This window comes from Poeciliopsis prolifica, unplaced genomic scaffold (genome assembly GCF_027474105.1).
Source record: "Poeciliopsis prolifica strain line A6 unplaced genomic scaffold, Auburn_PproV2 SCAFFOLD048, whole genome shotgun sequence".
NCBI lineage: Eukaryota > Metazoa > Chordata > Actinopteri > Cyprinodontiformes > Poeciliidae > Poeciliopsis > Poeciliopsis prolifica.
Genome location: NW_026562423.1, coordinates 1789298 through 1807459, shown reverse-complemented (window position 1 = coordinate 1807459; position 18162 = coordinate 1789298). Strand labels below are relative to the sequence as shown.

The window sequence follows — 18162 nt, the reverse complement described above, 5'->3', positions numbered from 1 at the left end:
CATTTCTTTCTGTATAACTGTTCATTCTTTCACAGGATCTTTAATGATGAAACAAGGTGTGGCACATGAACAAAGTTAACATCTATGTTTTTGTTCAAATGTATTTTCTCCCACGTTCTCTTGTGGAAAATACTGTCAGGAGCAAAAATGCATATTACTGGAAGAGTTCCACAGCCTTCTGGTTACCTGGTTTCATCACCAAGCTAAAAGCCCCTTTTACCCTTTTTGCCCCTTCTTGCCATTGACCTAGCTCACTTGTTTCCCAACATCCTCACCCTGAGTCTCACTGTTAACTTATCGCTCTCATCCCTCTCTCCCTGTCTGCCTCCTCTGTGTTCATCTTGTATTTCCTTCATCATTCTTCTCATTCAGCCCCGGTGTTCCCGTAAAACTGAAACCAGCAGCTGTCCAAACACTGATGGGCCCCCCACGGTGTTTGTGGGAGATCTTGGAGGGGGGGACGTCAGTGCCCCGTTTGCCACCATTTTCCCAGCTAATTTTCTGCTGTTGTAGCAGCTCAATGTATTCACGACTGTCACCATGACATGCCGCCCAGAATAGAGAGGGCAAAAGTGAAGAAAAACAGAGGAGCTGTGGAAAATGTGGTGAAGTAGAAACAAACTAGGTTCTGCAGGGGGCTTGGGTAAAAGCAGAAAATAACTGCATGAAGCAGAACTCGAAACGGCATGAAGGATAAATCGGCATAAATGATGGCAAGAAAACAAGTCAATGCATATATGCAAGTTTAATTGTCTTTCAGGTGTTAAAGTAGATAAGGCTTTTAAATCCTTCATTTTCTTACTTAAATCATCCAGTAGTGGTGTGTATGAAGTGGCACTTCAATGCTTTGCTCTGAATTCCTCGCTATTGTAGCCGACCCTTTTTTTTTTACCCCCATTTGGAGGCTCTTCTGACAGCAACTCGTATTAGTGCCGTCTCTCTAAATATGTCTGAGGAACTTCCTGTTTGGCCATTTTTGTAGCTTCATCAGATAACATTAGTTAGTGCCAAGAACGTCACTAAATGCAATTGGATTAGGTGTACCCCAAGACGAAAATGGCAAAAACAATTCCAAACGTTTTATGTAGTAGTACTATTCAAAACATGCATTATGGCAATGTCCTCAATGAGCAAAAGCTAGCACAAAGAGCTAACATAAGCAAAAATAATTATGCTAAAGATATCAAAATAAACAAATTCAAGTCTCAAATAGTTTGTCATTTCTGCGTTCTCAACTTTCTTGAACTTTGGCTAAACTTTCACTGCAAAAGATAATGGCAGATTCAAAAAAGTTGTACAACTGTACAAGTACACAACAAAATGTACTCATGGGTTAAAAAAGTGGATATTAGATCCTACATTCCCTCAGTAAAATACTAAGATGCATTGAAATAATGGCAAATTAAAACTTATCTCCAAATACATGGAATAAGGACATTTTCTTTTATATATAGCAATAAAATTACTATATATAAATGTTACACATAGCAATTCTATTCCAATCGAGTTCATACAAAAATAGTTAATTTCATTGACTATATATATATATATATATATATATATATATATATATATATATATATATATATAGGGAACTAATGTCTGATGACTCTCCCTTCTTTCACTATTTGGCTCGTCTGAAAAACATGAGCCATGCCTCTTTAACGAGAAATTACTGTGACATGTACCTGAAAAATAGTGACAAATGATAGTGCATGGTACAGTTAGAGCAGTATTACCTCAGTTTTATTCTAGCTTGCGGGTTGTTGGCAATTAAGTTCTAAAATATTCCAGAATCAGCTTTTCACCTGAGGGATGTTCAGCATGTATGTTTTCTTTCTTTCCTTATTACATCTAGAAGCAGCTAAAGTGTCTGCCATCTTTGGCTCGTGGCGTCTTCATGTACTCCAGGCTGAACCGTTGGGAGGAGCCGTCTCCCCGGACAATAAGATGGCGACAACTCTGACATACGCCCCAGGGCTCCAGGTGACATCTTCATGTCTGCTGTTTTTCATAAGCTACAGCCAAAATGAGTACATGTCTTGATTCATCAACATCCCAAGGCCAGTGGATGTTCACGCCTCTCAGAGTTATGCTTACTTATGGCCTTTCTTTCACCTGATTGACCCAATAAACATTGGGTCAGGTAGAAAGAGAAAGAAGTCTCCGATTTTACATCTCAGAAAACTGAGTACTGATATAGCAAAGGTGGCACAGAAAGGTCTGCTTTTTATTTAGCTGCTGGCTGAGAGAGAGAGAAAAAAACCCTACATGACATAAATGCGATCTTAATAGCTACAAGCTAGACAGCACTTGTCATAAGGTCCTATTTGTGTTTCAAAGCCAAAAGGAAAAAAAAAAACTGCGTTTATTCTGTACCTAATGGGTGGCAAATATATCATCATGTCACCAGTGATACCTTGACAACAACAAGTGTGCAATAAGGCATAAAATATGTATTAAAAGATGAACCCATTACTGACTTTTGGCCAATTTATAATTTCTCGAAAGGAATAATCGGTAAATACCGACTTCAGCTAACTGCAGACTTTTTTATTAAAACTGTTCTATTTTTTTTATTTTTTATTTTGTGGTTGAATATTTTCTTCAAAACAAAATCCTTATTGTACAATATATTTTCTTCTAAAACAGCCCAAGGTTAAGCTGTACAAATAAAACCCAGGTAAATAAAGGTCTGCTTTTTATTTAGCTGCTGGCTGAGAGAGAGAGAAAAAAACCCTACATGACATAAATGCGATCTTAATAGCTACAAGCTAGACAGCACTTGTCATAAGGTCCTATTTGTGTTTCAAAGCCAAAAGGAAAAAAGAACTGCGTTTATTCTGTACCTAATGGGTGGCAAATATATCATCAGCAATAGCAAATTCTAGCTCCTTGAGGGAAAAAAAAGTATGATTTCAGATGATACTCAACCAGATCTGTTCAAAATTTGAGAGAGAAAATATTTCCAACCTCATCATCCTTCAGATGTTTCTATGGCGTAACAGGAGTCACCATGTGGTAAAAATTGGGGTCTTCGTAAGGCCCCACAGTATTAGTATTACAAACAAAATATGAAATTAAAGTATACAGAAGTTCAGACCAGAGACAAGCCAAAGAGGATCTGAACGAGAAAGAAAAAGACGGCCACGTCACGTCTGAATCTCCATTGTTCTTGCTGGACTCCATGTTTGTTCGAATGCGTGTCATGTTGCCCAAGCAGGCATGGTCCGCTCCCTCATATATAATCTGTGTCACGGCTGCTGTCACGGTGTGACTGCAGGAGCTCAAGGCAACAGCTGCTCTCTCCTGCTCAAACTCTAGCAGCACAGAAAAGTTCTGCCTGTCTTCAACCAAACCAAATAATTCAGATTCCCTTTAAAGGGATGTTTTTAGACAGAACCTTAAGGCATCATCATTTCTTATTTTTCCACATTTCCACAAAATGTGTCCAGTAAAATATGACTGTTAAAGTTGAACTTTTCTCTGCCTTATGATTGGAATCAAAGATGGTTCCACACACAGACATGAACAAATAATTTGCAAGAGCATGACAATAGTAGTAGTACGAACCTGAAAAGGGTTCATGATAATATAAATAAGCATTTGTTTTATGCTAATATAGTTAGCGATAATCCTGCGCAGTGTCTGTTTGCAGTTTTGAATCAAGTGATCAGGCTAAGTAGGGATAGTTTATGGTCAACTTTTGTTAGCTTCAGTGTGGGTTTTCAACTTTTAGCTACTAAATTCTTCACATTTTGAATTAACACCACTTGATAAGTACATACATTGAAAACTTGGAAAGTTTTTTTTAAATTTTTTTTTTATATACAACTAGAGATGTGTTTCATGCTAATATATTTAGCAACAATTCTATCCAGTGTTTGTATTTATAGTTTTTCAACACATCTTCTGGTTCCTAAAAGCGAGCAGGCTAATTGCTATACCAAGTTTCTCGCTGACTTTTGTTCGCTTCAGTCTGTGTTTTCAACATGAACCAAAACTTTAAAGATTGCCACTTCTTGACCCTTGAATTATCATTATTTGTTGACACTGAACTGTGTAGCGTCTATCAAGTTTTTCCTGATGTTATTTTATCATTCTATATTTTTGGTCCTCTCATACACCAGAATGGCTGGAAGCTGTTGTCTTCCAGCCATGCGTCAGTCCGTACCTGCAGGAAGTCGAGGCCATAATGTGGCTAGCAGCAAGTTACTGATATTTAAATAGATAATGCTAACTTTTTCCATCTGACACATTTATTACCTTGCTATAGATAAGGAAGCTTTACTGAGCTTTCTTTCGTTCCTCATAAACAATGAGTTTAGTCTTTAAGATGCTTTGCAAAGTTTGTAGAGGTAATTGGCTTTCTGGCTACCGCAAGTGGCAACAGCTTACATAAGGCCTCATTCACATCCTTCCAAATGTACTTTTCTGTCCCCCGAAAGTCAAATGACATCCCTAAATGTCTTTGTTTTTGCCTTTTTAACTTGAAGCAATAAATCCCAGCTTTAATTCTCACCCTTCATGTGAGCAGTTGAAATGAAGCAGAAAGAAAAAGGATTTTGTGTGCCAGCTGAGGGAGAAAATGCCTCAGTTTATAAGATGAAAATTCATTTGTTAAGTATCGATAATATTTCAAAATGTGAGCAACAGTCCCTTAAATAGTGCCATTTTTAATCGCAGTATTTACTCATTTGTTGTGTTTCTGTAAAGCAGGGGTGTCGGAGTCTGTGTTCTGTTACTTTTACACCTTCCTCTGGTCCAGGACCTGAATACAACGCAATCCTGACCGACAGTTTTGTTAATGTTCCAATTATTTTGCCGAAAGCATTTTGGAGAGACTCGCCCAAACGCTGAAAGGCACTGTCCCTGGAGTTTGAGACATCTGGTGTTTGGCTGAATTTTCTCATTACATAAAAATCAACATTCCCATTATCTTTCAAAAAACAGGGCAGTCTCAGAGGAAACTTCTCGTTTCTCCAGCTTCTAACACCTCTCCCCTGCATTATTTCTCTGGAAATTATTACCTCAACCCCAGCACTGAATGCTACAATTTCCTGAAATCCACAGCAAAAAAAGTTTTTGTTGATTCGAACCCTTAAAAAAAAAAAAAAAAAAAAAAAAAACAGAAATATCACTTGGGCCATAAGTATTTCTCGCATAGCTTATAGTCATTGAAGAGCAGCACTCTCAGAACCAATTATGTAATTATCTGAGGCACACAAGAGTGTTTAACTTCAGTACTTCCAAAAGAAAAAAAAACAAAAAAACTAACTATTTCTAGAAACTTCTCACAGTATTTGTACTGCTTTATCCATGGACAGTCCTTTCGATCAGTTTGATGGAAAATGCGTTTTCAGTACATGTCAACCACAATAGTTTTTCTCATTATCCTTTCAGACAAATATGAGATTCTTACCAGCATTGGCAACACCAGGTCAGCTAAGTAAACGAAAGCTGCTCCAAGTGTGAATCCTACAGCCACCGGTAGGAAGGCGAACGAGCCGTACTTCCCAGAATCCTCTGCCATGTCGATTGCGGGTGCCAGCAATGACCAATAGGATGCAGCCAACATTACCTAAGGTAAGCAAGAACAGAAAGAAGAACATTTTTGTTTAAGTGCACTGGAGTTGCACTTAATGCAGATTTTGAACGACCAATCACAAGCATAGAAATTTTATTTCATCTTTTTGCTGCGTTTTATGATCAGGGACCATAAACAGCTTTACTCAAATGATTACCTACAGCCCAGCTTTTTTTCTTAGTGTCTGAGCAAAAGGAGTTATGGCTAAATTGTTGATTTAAGCTGGTGTTTCATTGTGCATCAGTGTTTAATTTCTGCCTTTTGCCACAAGTGTGGCATTTCCATTTACTTTTTCCATTTCTTCTACGAACAAAAGCAAATTGTGAGGAGGATTTGGACAAAAGGGTGGCTGTCATCTGCATAACGATTTCAGAGCTATACATTTCACAGTTAATCCCTCACAAGTAGGACAAGTGAAAGTGAGACATTCGGGTACTTCTGTTCATTGCTAACATGTTTTAAAATGACTTGTAAATGTAAAGTATTCCTTTGAGCAAAACTACAACAGGTACCTGAATGCAGCCCAGTCTGCTTATTTTTCTGTCTTTTCTAATGAAAAATATTGTCAAATGGTTAATAAAGCAGACTAAAAAGCCAGAGAGTACATTTCCTGAGAGTAGTTTTAAATCTCTTAGTGGAGACCTGGTTTGTGTAAATGGTAAATGGTAAATGGACTGAACTTATATAGCGTTTTTCCAGTCATTTTGACCACTCAAAGCGCTTTACACTAGAGTCACATTCACCCATTCACACACACATTCATACACCGATACGCAGACCGGTAGGCAATTTGGGGTTAAGTGCCTTGCCCAGAGGCACATCGACATATGGCAGGAGGAAGCTGGAATCGAACCTTGCAAGGCGACAACTCTGCCACACAACCACAGTATCCAAGCTACTGTTACTTTCTCCTCCTCCCTGGACAAAATGCCACATAAATCTTTGTCATGTAGGCTCACTCTTGGCACAAATTCTTTTGTCACCACTTTCTCCTTGTGTGAATATTAAACTGTGATTTGTAAGTTCAGGGTCCTCTATAGTGACCAATAGTGTTCAGAGCTACTCAAATACCTGGTTCGTTTGAACATGAAAATGGTTCTCAATGACGACGCTAAATATCATATAAATGTGGAAACACAAGACCAATTTATCACCGCTAAATTTGTTCAGTACTTAATAGTACAACAGCTGAAGGTTTTGCAGGATTTTTTAAAGATGTTTAACATTTAATGGGATGGTTCAATCTATGGTGTTTGGTTTTTGTTAGACAAGACGAAGGTAAAATTAATGTAAGTGTAAAAACCCCAGTAATGGTAAAGGGTATACTTTCTGTCGAACGTGAATTTGTATATGAACAAAACCTCATACTGGTCCTTTGACACCAGCTTTCTTACACAATCCAACAGCAGGGGAAATACAAGACAGAAGCTTCCAATCAAAAGCAATTTAAGGTTATTGTCCAACCAATCAAGTTGGTTGGACATTGTGCAACTTCACAGCCTCAGGCACTAGGTTTTGCATAACAATGTCTAAACTGATTGTACGTGCTTTAGTGCAATACTGGGGACCGAAAACTCATTTTGTTCGTTTCTGGTTTTTGTCCAACTGTCAAAAGGCACCAGTCAAATTCTCGCAATAATCACCTATAAAATAAGGCGCTTCCATTCCCAGCCGTTTTCTCATTAACCCGTCTGGGCTTCCATTTTACAAGTTGGAAAAGCCATGATAGTTTTCACTGTAATGATACAAGATGCCATAAAGACCTGAAACAAAATATTATTTTTTTAAGCATGTAACTGTAAGCTTTGTGGCCATTTTAAAAATGAGGTTTTGGTTTTTGTATGCTGGTTTTCTTAAAAATGTATGTTTTCAAAGCAGAAGTCATGATTTATTACGATTAGAAAACATATCAGTGATTCACTGACACTGTATGTTAAAATATCTTATAAATATATTTATTTCACCTTGATCAATGACAGCAAATTTAAAGGCTTTTTTATTTCAGCTTCTGTAGTTAAAAGAGAACAAATTTTCAACCTAAAAACCCACGTCATACTAATAACCATACAGTTTCCTACACAACCTTTTAAAAAGGGAAACTAAAAATTTCTTTTTAGCAAAAGATTTAGATGAAAGCTGTGATGTCGAGAAAGACCAAGAATTAAATTTCTCACGTGTGACAGACTGCGAGAAATGGAGTTGAAAGATCACTGAAATGATTCTGCACTTTCCAAATGACAGCAAGCAGAAAATGTCCTATTTAAATGTCAATCATGCAACATCACTTAACCCCTCGGAGAACACCAAACCGACTTGGGTGTCTTAAGATATGAGAAGGCAAAAAAAAGAAAAGATTTTGCAGAACCTTCAGTAACATAAATTTAACTGTTTTGGGGTTTTTTTAGTGTTTTTTTTTATCTTCATTGAATTAGCAAAGTTCAATGAGAACCAATGGTTTATCTTTTTATATGAACATTTCAAGATTAAACTGCATTGGACAAATTAAACAACAAATATCTACAACACATTTCTCTACAACCAACATTTCTATTTCTGTTTCTTTTCCATTACGTTTCTACCCTTCAACCTTTGTTCCATCTTCTTTCCAGTTGCCACAGCACAGGCCCATTTCACAGGATCCACTTTCACTCATTAAACCTGAATGGAACAGTCTCTCCAGGCAACCTGACCACCTGCTCCAACATTCATTTCCAACTTTTATTTTTAAGTTCTTACCACTGGCCAAGCATTGGGAGTTCCTGCTCTCATAAATGATAATACTGTTCAGCTCATGCATATATTTGATGTCTATGGGTAAAGCTTTTCATATATAAATGTATTACTAAGAGTATTGCGTTTAATCCTTGCTCTTCAAATGAAATGAGACTGTAGCTGCTTCTGTTATATTTAGGTACGCTGACATTTTCCAGGTAAGGTTTGTAATAAGCTCTCTCCTGCTTCCTGTGTTTAGTATTCAACAACACATCTATGACAAATGCATTCTGAAGCAGAGGAGTGTAAAGCCATTCAGCTCTGAGAGAATAAATAAAAGATTATATCTGACGCCTTGTTTACTGGCATCAAAAATAATTTATTGTTACGGCTATGAGCTTTGAGAGACACGGAAAGATGTTTTGCTTCAACTTTGAGAATTTCTATTGAGAACAGGCTCCTATGTGAAGTGACTGGACAAAATGCAATTAATTTAAATGATTTTAGCAGTAACTAATGAAAAATTGATTTTTTTTAATGACAGGATATACTCTTGATTAAATTACAAGAACAGTTCTTGTTTTGTAAGAGCTTGTGAACTTGCCAAAAACCACAAGTCATTATGTCGACCAGTAATTCTTGAGAAAAGGGACAAAATGGGTTTACATTTTTCCGAAGAGATTTGAATTATTCCTCAAGCTTATTTATTCAAATATTGTTTTAGACATGTAAAAATGCTAAGGTGCAGGTTCCCAGTTGCAACATTTTTCTTGAAAACTACTTTTTTAAAACAACTTGACCCATAACTTTCTCACCATCTGACAAAACTAAATATATATTATTTTGTGCTTTATCCATGGGATCTGTTTTGTCCCTCTTCTCAAGAATCACTGAGACACAAAATGAGCCATTTACTGAATCAAGACATTCAATGGAAGAGTTTCAGTCACAGTGAAGCAAGTGCCATGCTTGACTCGTAAACAGGATCCAAATGTGGGATAAGGTTGCCACCAGGGCAGATGTTGCTCAGGAAAAACAATAAGCAGGTCACAGTGTTGATGCAAATACTTCAGAAAGACCGATACAGAATCCACTTTCCTTCAGGAAAATACAGATTACATGTAAAAGAATGTCAACTTGTTCATTGCCAAAAAACAAAAGGTAATTTAAAAGTTACTTCCCTGTATAGCAAAACAGTGGGCAGCAGAGAAGAATCAATATCCTTTATGGATATCTGTATGCAACGTTGATTAAGTTTTGCAATTAGTTTTTTTTTTAAATATAGCTGATTGTTATTGTGCTGTATTCCTATATGTCTTTTAATTTCCTACAGTAAAAATCATTTTCAGTGTGAGCAGCAAAGAAATATCTTTTTCTCAGATTGATTCTTTTACATCAGCCCTATCCAGCTTTTGTTTTTCAGCCAATTTTACGACACCTTTTCTTAGATGGTAAACATTCAGCAGGGTAGATTGGAATAGGTTCGCTAAGCATCGGTTCAACTTTGGCTAACATTTACTACTTTTACCATTAGCCACAGTAGACAAATGGAAATCTGTTGGAGATGTTGACTGAAGAGCATTTTTCTGATTTAATTTGTACCCACAGTAGAACTGGATAGTTGAGCAGTATGGAAACTTTGCCAGCTATGATGAGCATCTGTAATTAGCTATCATGTACACAGCTAATGTTAGCTTATGCTATCTGACATTTTTGCTCCTTTGTTGTGTAAAATTATCTTAGCACTAGCTTCAGGATGCTAGCTTGCCTTTCTCTTTTGATCTGTCTTATAGCCAAGTACTTCAAAACAATGTTAACTTTTACCCTGTTAGCTACAAAAGGTAATTAAGGATCAATGCTGGTAGCATTTGCCATGACTTCAAATAACAGTACATTGTTATGATCCAGCCAGCTCAACTTTATGCCACTTTTTTGACCTTCCATCCTCTTGTTAGGACTCTTAAGGACCCAAGTTACTGCTCTCATATATTTGCTCTGACTCTTGTGTTAATGACTATCCTGACCTCCTAATCTCTATATACACCTTCACTTTAAGAACTGAAATTTGAGTGTGAGACTTGGAACTGAACAGAATTACTCCCTAGCAAATCTACTTTATAAAGATTAATGAAACCTTCATTCTGTTGATGGAAATATGCAAAAATAATATTTAAAATGTTTATTTTAGCTTCTGGTAGTAAGCTGCAAAACTACCTTCTACTAAATGTTGGTGAAATCTGCTACCAAAAGAAAATAAGCACAAGAACTCCCAGCTGTGTTAAGCAGCAACGGTTGGAGAATTTCCACAACATGAAGACCACTCAAGGCAATACACTCAAGGTATTTCTGTGTCCTTGGTTTCCTTTCATTTCATTTTCTCGTCTCTGTGATAATGCTAATGGTGTTCCTCAGTGTTGATTTGTGACACCCGGGGTTTTTGATAAAACAGAAGTACGTGATTCCGCTGAAAGGCGAATAGGCCGGACCCCATGAGAGAAACAGAGAAAATGAGGTTTGCACAAATTGAAACACACACACACACTTTTCGACTGCTTCAATAAATCAGGCACACCTTGTTATCGCAGAGTCGCTACTGCAATAAGAGTTGCACATTTGAAGTGGAACCTTAGTAAGAAATAGAGTGGGCAAACTGAATTCATGTCCTGCTATCAGAACTAGTGTGGATCTATACCAATCAGTAAGCAAAGATTTCACACAACAGGAGATTTTCATCTTGTTATTTTGTATTCATCCCCAAAAGGCAGTAAGTGGCTACCCGCAGATTGTACTTTGTCTTGATTTCTGAATAGGATGAATTTTAAGTGTGTCCACAGCATACTGAATCAACACCAACCAAAGCTAACAATTGCCATTTTTAAATAAATAAAACACAACTGAAATACATCCTCACCGGTTCATAAATATGCCAAATGTATTTCTGAAACGTTTTCTCAGTGTTTTGAAAACGTCAACGTAATCAGCATGATATTTTCTAATATGTGCCTTGGCAGAACACATACAGAATAAAAATTTAAAAAAAGGGGGGGGGGGGAAAGACAAGGAGACAGAAAGCATAAAGCCACAAAAATCAATGCAGCCGCCATTAACGCCGCTCTTCCAAGCACATCGGGGTTCTCTGATCCTACAAGACTTGAGAGCAATCATCTGGGTGCAGCAAAATCAATTTTGTAATCAGTGAACATCAAGCTGAGCGGGAGGTTCCATCTGAGCAATGGGAGTCAATTTCAGAAAATAACAGCAAGCTTTACAGAGAATGTTAAGTGCAAGTTCTGTCGATTGGTCGATGATTTCTGCAGCAAAACAAGAATTTATTCCACGATGTATGAAGAAAGTTTTCTAAATGCTTTTGAGGGCTAATCCTTGCAAATTGACACATAGATGTAACAAACATATTTAACATCTTTAAATGTTCTAGCAAATATCTGATTAATACAAGTTATTTCCAGTATTGACAATTTTTTATACATTATGCAATTGACCTGACATACTAGATATCACTTCCTGAACTAGACTCAGACCCTTTCTTGTCTCCACAGTCCTTAGTAATTGGACATTTTGAAACTCCATATTCAAAATGTCAGCGCAATAAACCTTTATAATTACTTTCATCTTGTGACGTGGTCCTTCAACAAGCAGAAAATTCACAAACCATTCCAAACAAGTGTCCTGCTTAATAAGTCCATCTCTCCTTGTCATTTTTATGATCAAGTCTCACAGAGCTGCTCTTTAGTGAAACTATTACCAGCCACTGCTTTCCACTTCTCCAATGATTGGAGTATCTCAAATCTGCAGTTTTTTGGTCTCAGAGTGAAACTTCTTAGGGAGCACTGACCAGCGAAAGCGTTTTCAGGAAAATAGCAAAAACAAGGGCAGGTAGCATTGTCCCATGTCGTACTACTTAGCTTGTTCAGTTTAACAACTTCTGATAAGGAATCCGTTACATGAGCACCTGCTTCATTGGAGGTAGGTTACTGTTTTCTAAATGAGGTGGAAGCTATGGGTCAAAAACACATGTGCGTTTCTATGACATACCTAGATCACAGCGCCATATAGTGGCCTGGCAACTACAACTGACTCAAGGTTTCTGTCATCTGATCGAAACGTGGAGTTTTTCCCCCAAACATCCGATAATCCCCGACATGTCGAGTAAAGATGGTCGAAATGCATCACATTGCTGCCATGTGATTGACTACTTAGCAGTTTGTATGAAAAAAAATTGACTAAGGTGCCAGAGGAGCGTAAATCTCTGTGGTTTGAAGTGTGTGTTAAAATATTTCTGTGAGAAGATTAATAAGCAGATTACCTTTGAACTAAACTAGTGTTGGGTTTATTTATTCCTCAGAATGCAAAGACTTGATGCAAACTGAATGACTCATTTACAACTCTATTGTACAAGCAGGAAGGAGATTCTGGGTTTCTCCAAGTTATGTCTCTAAGTATTTTAAGCCTCTTGAGCTATTTTGCCAGCAGAGGATGGTAGCTCATCTAATCCCAGCCTTAACGTGAAAACAGTAATATCTGGATAACGAGAACAGAGACACACATGAATCGAGTTGATAAGACCTACTTTACAAAATGAACTTCAAAAAGCACTTGAGACAGTATGACTCTTACATATTAAGAGCAAAAAAGATGATATGAACATATTTCTGTCTCCCCATCTAGAAAGTTTTGCTTTCTGCAGCAGTGGGCAAATGTAAATTAAACTACAGTGAAGGTGAGAAAAGGCCAGTTTTTAGCAGACCCACACAGAGTGTGTTCTATTTTAATAACATGAAATGCCACTTCAAGGCTCTCTCTTATTGGAAAAAAAAAAGTGTTTCTCTCACTAGTTCATTGTCTTTTTCATCCACCCAGAGTATTTTATTTTCTGAAGGACTCTGACTTTGTCCCACCTGAAGTGTCACCTTCAAGCTTTTTTAGTTCCTGTTTGCAATCATCTCAAAGTATTTTAGTCCTTTTTAAAGTCAACCATTATTACATTAAATTACAGTACTGGTTCTGGTATTTTGAATGAACAATGATGCTCATTTAGCAGCATTTTAGATATTTACACAGCAAAGCCTACCACATGCTTTCTGTGATTCATCCAGTGCAAAGCATTCTGCAGTCTCTTACACGTACACCTAAATCCATGTAATCCAGGAAAGGAATGAAGCTGCAGCAAAAATAAGTAAATGGATAAAGCCATGCTGCTAAATCTATTTGAATGTCTCCCTTTTCTAAAATAAAAAAGCATTTCAAATGTCATCTTGCAGCATTTCATTTAAAAATAAAAAATTTTTTAAAAAGAAGCTTTTAGCAAACTAGATCAAAAGCACATACAATTAATTTATGGTCTCTAATCCACATGGGTCTGTAGAGAGAGGATAAGATTTGGTAATATTCTATATCGAGGTCTGCAAATTTGCTGAAGCCTCATGTTGCATTTGTGGCTATGAGTGTTGTAAATGTTTAGTGACCCCTTATCAACACAAACTTAAACTATGTGCTCATCAAGTTTAAGTAAATCGAGTAAGCAGTGTTAGTCCTGTAACACTTTTGTGTTTCTCCCTGGTGTCAATACTCAAATGACTTGCCTTCCTACACGTCGGACAGTTTAGGCATTTCCATCCATCCATTTTCTTATCCCATAAGGAGCAGGAGGACTGCTGGTACCAATTCAGCTGTCAACAGGCGAGATACACCCTAGACAGGTCGCTCGTCCATGGAGAATTTACACAGACCAATTAACACAATAGGTTAATTGGATAATGGGAAGAAGCCAGAGAATCCAAGCATTCACATAGTCAACTATGCGACTAAGCCACAGGTAAAATTGGCTGAAACATTACTCAAATGGTGCAGCAACAATCTAATAATGATGCACTCTCCAGACTCTGCACTGACGATTTGCTGATATTAGTATGCTAAATGTTTAAACATTCAAATTTTAATTTGACATCAAAATTGACTGTTGTCACAGTCAATATGACCAAATCCATTCAAACTTGTAAAAAGAACATTCATAGACGTGACAGGAACTGATGGTCCACAAAATGTGATTTATTTCTTCACATGTAGACCCACAAAAGACTCTCACTCTCCATTCACAAACAAAATCCCTTTCAGGGGAGACCTTCTCCAGGTCCACAATACATATTTTTTATAATTATAATGTTTTGTATGACACGATCTGCTTCTTAATTTAACACTGAAGCAAAGCAACAACAAAACCCACTTCCGACCGTGTACATGACTGAGCAGGAAGGAAAAAAAAAAGAGTCTTCAATAGTAATAGTCTTCAAGGTAATAATAGTAATAATAGTCTTCAAGGATTCAATAGTTTGAAAAAGCAAAGTGCTTTTGCCTGCAGTTAATTTCAAACATGTTTTAATTAAATGCAATCAAACAAAATAGAAAAAAAAAAAAAAACTGCTTACAATCTGACAAGCAGGACCGCTATACAAATGTTTTCCACATTTTGATTTTTTTCAAACCTGTGAGGAGGCAGCAACCACCTGTTTGGTTTAGAGGGAAGATCAAAGAGTTTGAGAGTCAGGGTGTGAACCGATGAATTATGAGAAAACCTGACTTTGTATTCCAATATTTTATGCTGCAATGCAGATGCCTTGAAAGCTTAAATATTTTTTGCACAAATGACTGGAAAAACAACCACAACTTCAGAAAGTTTGCAACCAGCAGTAAAGAGCAGTGGAATTTATGTTCCATTATTGACACTCACTAGAAAAGTCTTCATATATACTCTCATATTTTGTACATCTCATTGGAATGTGCATACGGAATAGACCATCACAAAATGGTAATTGTAAAACCCATGTAAAATCATACATCATATTTAATTTATTGAAATTATAAATCTGTAGTGCTGTGTCTAGGTATTTCTAGCTGAATTTTCTTTCAAATATTTTTAGAAATGCTTTATGAGAGAATTAGTGAGTAGGGTGGGTTTTCCACAAGGATATATAGAAGAAAAAGGGGCTTCTATTCATCTATATGCTTTGCTACCAATAGTCAACTCTATGAGAGCTACATAAGGTCAGGAAAAAGTTTTAATTGGAAAAATAAATAGTGAGGGAGAGGGAAGTAGGTCACTTATGCTAGCTTGATTTTGACAATCCTTATGTGCTGCAGAACTCTGTAAATAGGTCAAATGAATGCAAGGTCACAAAACTTATACAATGGGAATAAATGCATTTGCAAAATACTTTATGTAAAACTTTCACCATTCTGAAGTCTTTAAAAGAGGCTAAAGCCTGATTTGAATATAGCTTCATATATCCTCTAAAGATTGTACTATACAGCCCACCTGGCATTAAAACAGTATTGGTTCAACAAAGAACTGGAGTTCTGAAGGAGCACTTTCAGGGATGCATTAGTGAGGGAAACTAGTAAAAAAAAAAAAAAATGAAAATGAATACAGATGAGCGACCAAATGTGATGGGGAGTAGAGAACAGATCAAACAGCCCCAGCAGTGCCTGGAAGCCACATTATTCTCCTCTTCACAGACATGGCTCTTGGTTGAAAATAAAATGAATACTAAGCTGATGTGTAACATCCAAACACTCCAGTTGCAATGAGGTGGCATATCTGTCATGGGCGAGAATCTTGCAGTTTCAATACAGAAGTGAGTCCAGATTATATTTCAGTGAGATACTGGCGTGCAGTTCTTTGAATTTTATAATAAGATGGAACTTTTTCTTTCCTTTTCCCTTTTCTTGTGACTGAAAACTTAATTATGCAACATCAATAGTTTTTCAAACTAATTGCCAGTTCTTCAAAGTACTTGAAGTTCAAATATTTAAATTCTTTCTGTGTCTGAAAACAGGGCTGGCTTCCGTACATAAATACTTTGACACATAAAACTCCACATTCTGGATAAGCTCCTTATTTTCTTTTATATCTGCTAACATTTTATCTCATAACTTGCATCTTTTTAATAGAGCAGAGCCTTCTTAAAATGGTGCTAGAGGATGCCGCCATGATTTTTGCATCAATAGGCTTCAAAAGAAATGTTGCTTTTGCAATGAACAATGTGGCATACTTTATTTGCAGGAGAGACATTGGTATTGAACTTTTTTTGTTGACAGATACCTACTGAAGGCCCTTTCAGTGGGGAGAAAGACAAATAACAGAAAATGGTTCAACGCAATCCCTTTTACAGTGGATTGTTGGTTGGATATTTAGAAATAGTCAAGATGAGTTCTGTTGGTCGTCAAGCCAGGTTCACACCAAGAAATGTTGGGTATTTGGAACCTATTTAGTACAGTACACTTTATAGATTTTATTCAAAAAAAATTTCCCAGTCACTTATGATAAATTACACCAATTGCCCCAAAATTAGATGAGAGCATCAGATTTACTCCCAGAATCCTTGTTTGCAGGATCTGACATGATCTTTGCATCGATAGGCTTCACAGTTAAAGTCTTTGGTCTTTGTTGGTTCATATTTGAAGCACAGCTCCTCCTTGCTCGTGTATTTATTTGCAGACAGGTTAGTAATATTGATATCATTTGATCCACAGTTAAATGCTGGATAGTAAACTGCATATTATTGCCAAATTTGTTCCGTTTACAAGCCACAAAGTAAATTTTTAACCGAACGTGCCATCCATCATTAAGAAGCTGGTTAATGAACGTTCATTAAGATTTCTCTCATTGCTTAAACCATCAACCTTTCTGCACAGTTTCCATTAAATAACTTTTGTTTTATTCAGAGAGCTATTTAAAAATAAGAAAATCTGAGATGGAAACGCAAAACAAAAAAACACTCCTTACAAACTCAAAAACACAAAGTGTTTCAGCGGACGAAATACGGCTAAAATGTGAGTCATCTATATGGGAGAGCATTCGACCACACTGGGCTAAAAAATGACATACATTATAAGCCCTCATAGAGTGCCATGTTCAGCTTTCCTTCTTCCCACTGCTTCTGCTATGGCTTAATAAACTGTATTTTTACTGGCAGCTTCGGTTGGCAGAGCAGAACTGTGAAAGGAATTGCTTTGCTACAAGCCGAGGAAACACTTTCTCACTTGCCGCTTTAATTTCAGGTTATTTTTGGCAGCTACTGCAGGTCCAAAGTGAACAGAGTTGATCGAAAACTTTATAATTTTGTTTAAGTTCAGAAAAGCTTTGTTTTTTAGCACATACCAATTTGACTATAGTAGCAGTGTTTACGTATCTGGCTATGTTTTTTTTTGTTGTTTACCCAATAGTGGTTCTTTTTGGTAGTGGGCCTAGCAGGGTTCTACAGCTGCTGGGGAAACCACTATGTTTCTCACAAGCGTAGTAAGAGACCGTCTGCAAATTTAAGGGTTTATAAATGAAATATTCCAACAGCCCAGCAGCTACATGGGCCACAAAGCCAACAAGCACCCCAATGACAAATAATTCCCAGAAAGACGGCAAGTAAAAAGCAAGCAGCCAAAGTGATGCCTGCAACAAAACAGAAAATGATGTAAACACGAAGGATGTAAACAGCGCTGATGTGTTGAAAAAGAGAGATGTACTTGTGGGATTACGCGGCTGGCAGATCAGACCTCTGAAAAACAAAAACAACACTTTGAGGTAGGATTTGTGCATCAGGGTCTGGACTTGTGCTGCAAGCGTTCTAGTTTGCTCAGAGATCAATCTCACATTCAACACTTCGAAACTCTTCTGTGATCAAACACTTGGTGTCAAGTTGAAACACTTCTGTCTGAAGCATGCCAATTGGATGCATTTTGAGCAAAGACATCTTCCCATAATCTCAAATTAGAAGACAAAAGACATTGGCAGGATATTTTTAAAATTTAACATTAAAATACACAGGAACATAAAAATCTTTACAGAACGTCTT

General features: G+C 37.0%; 1 protein-coding gene across 4 annotated transcripts in view; it reads right to left on the bottom strand.

Moving 5' to 3' along the window:
• Nucleotides 1-18162, bottom strand: part of LOC129377490 (zinc transporter ZIP11-like) — a 120508-nt gene that overhangs the window by 91143 nt on the left and 11203 nt on the right. For all 4 annotated transcript variants that reach the window (XM_055057472.1, XM_055057475.1, XM_055057473.1 and 1 more), the window contains exon 4: nt 5423-5581. In XM_055057472.1, the coding sequence (XP_054913447.1) occupies nt 5423-5581 (159 nt within the window). The remainder of the gene's footprint in view (nt 1-5422; nt 5582-18162) is intronic.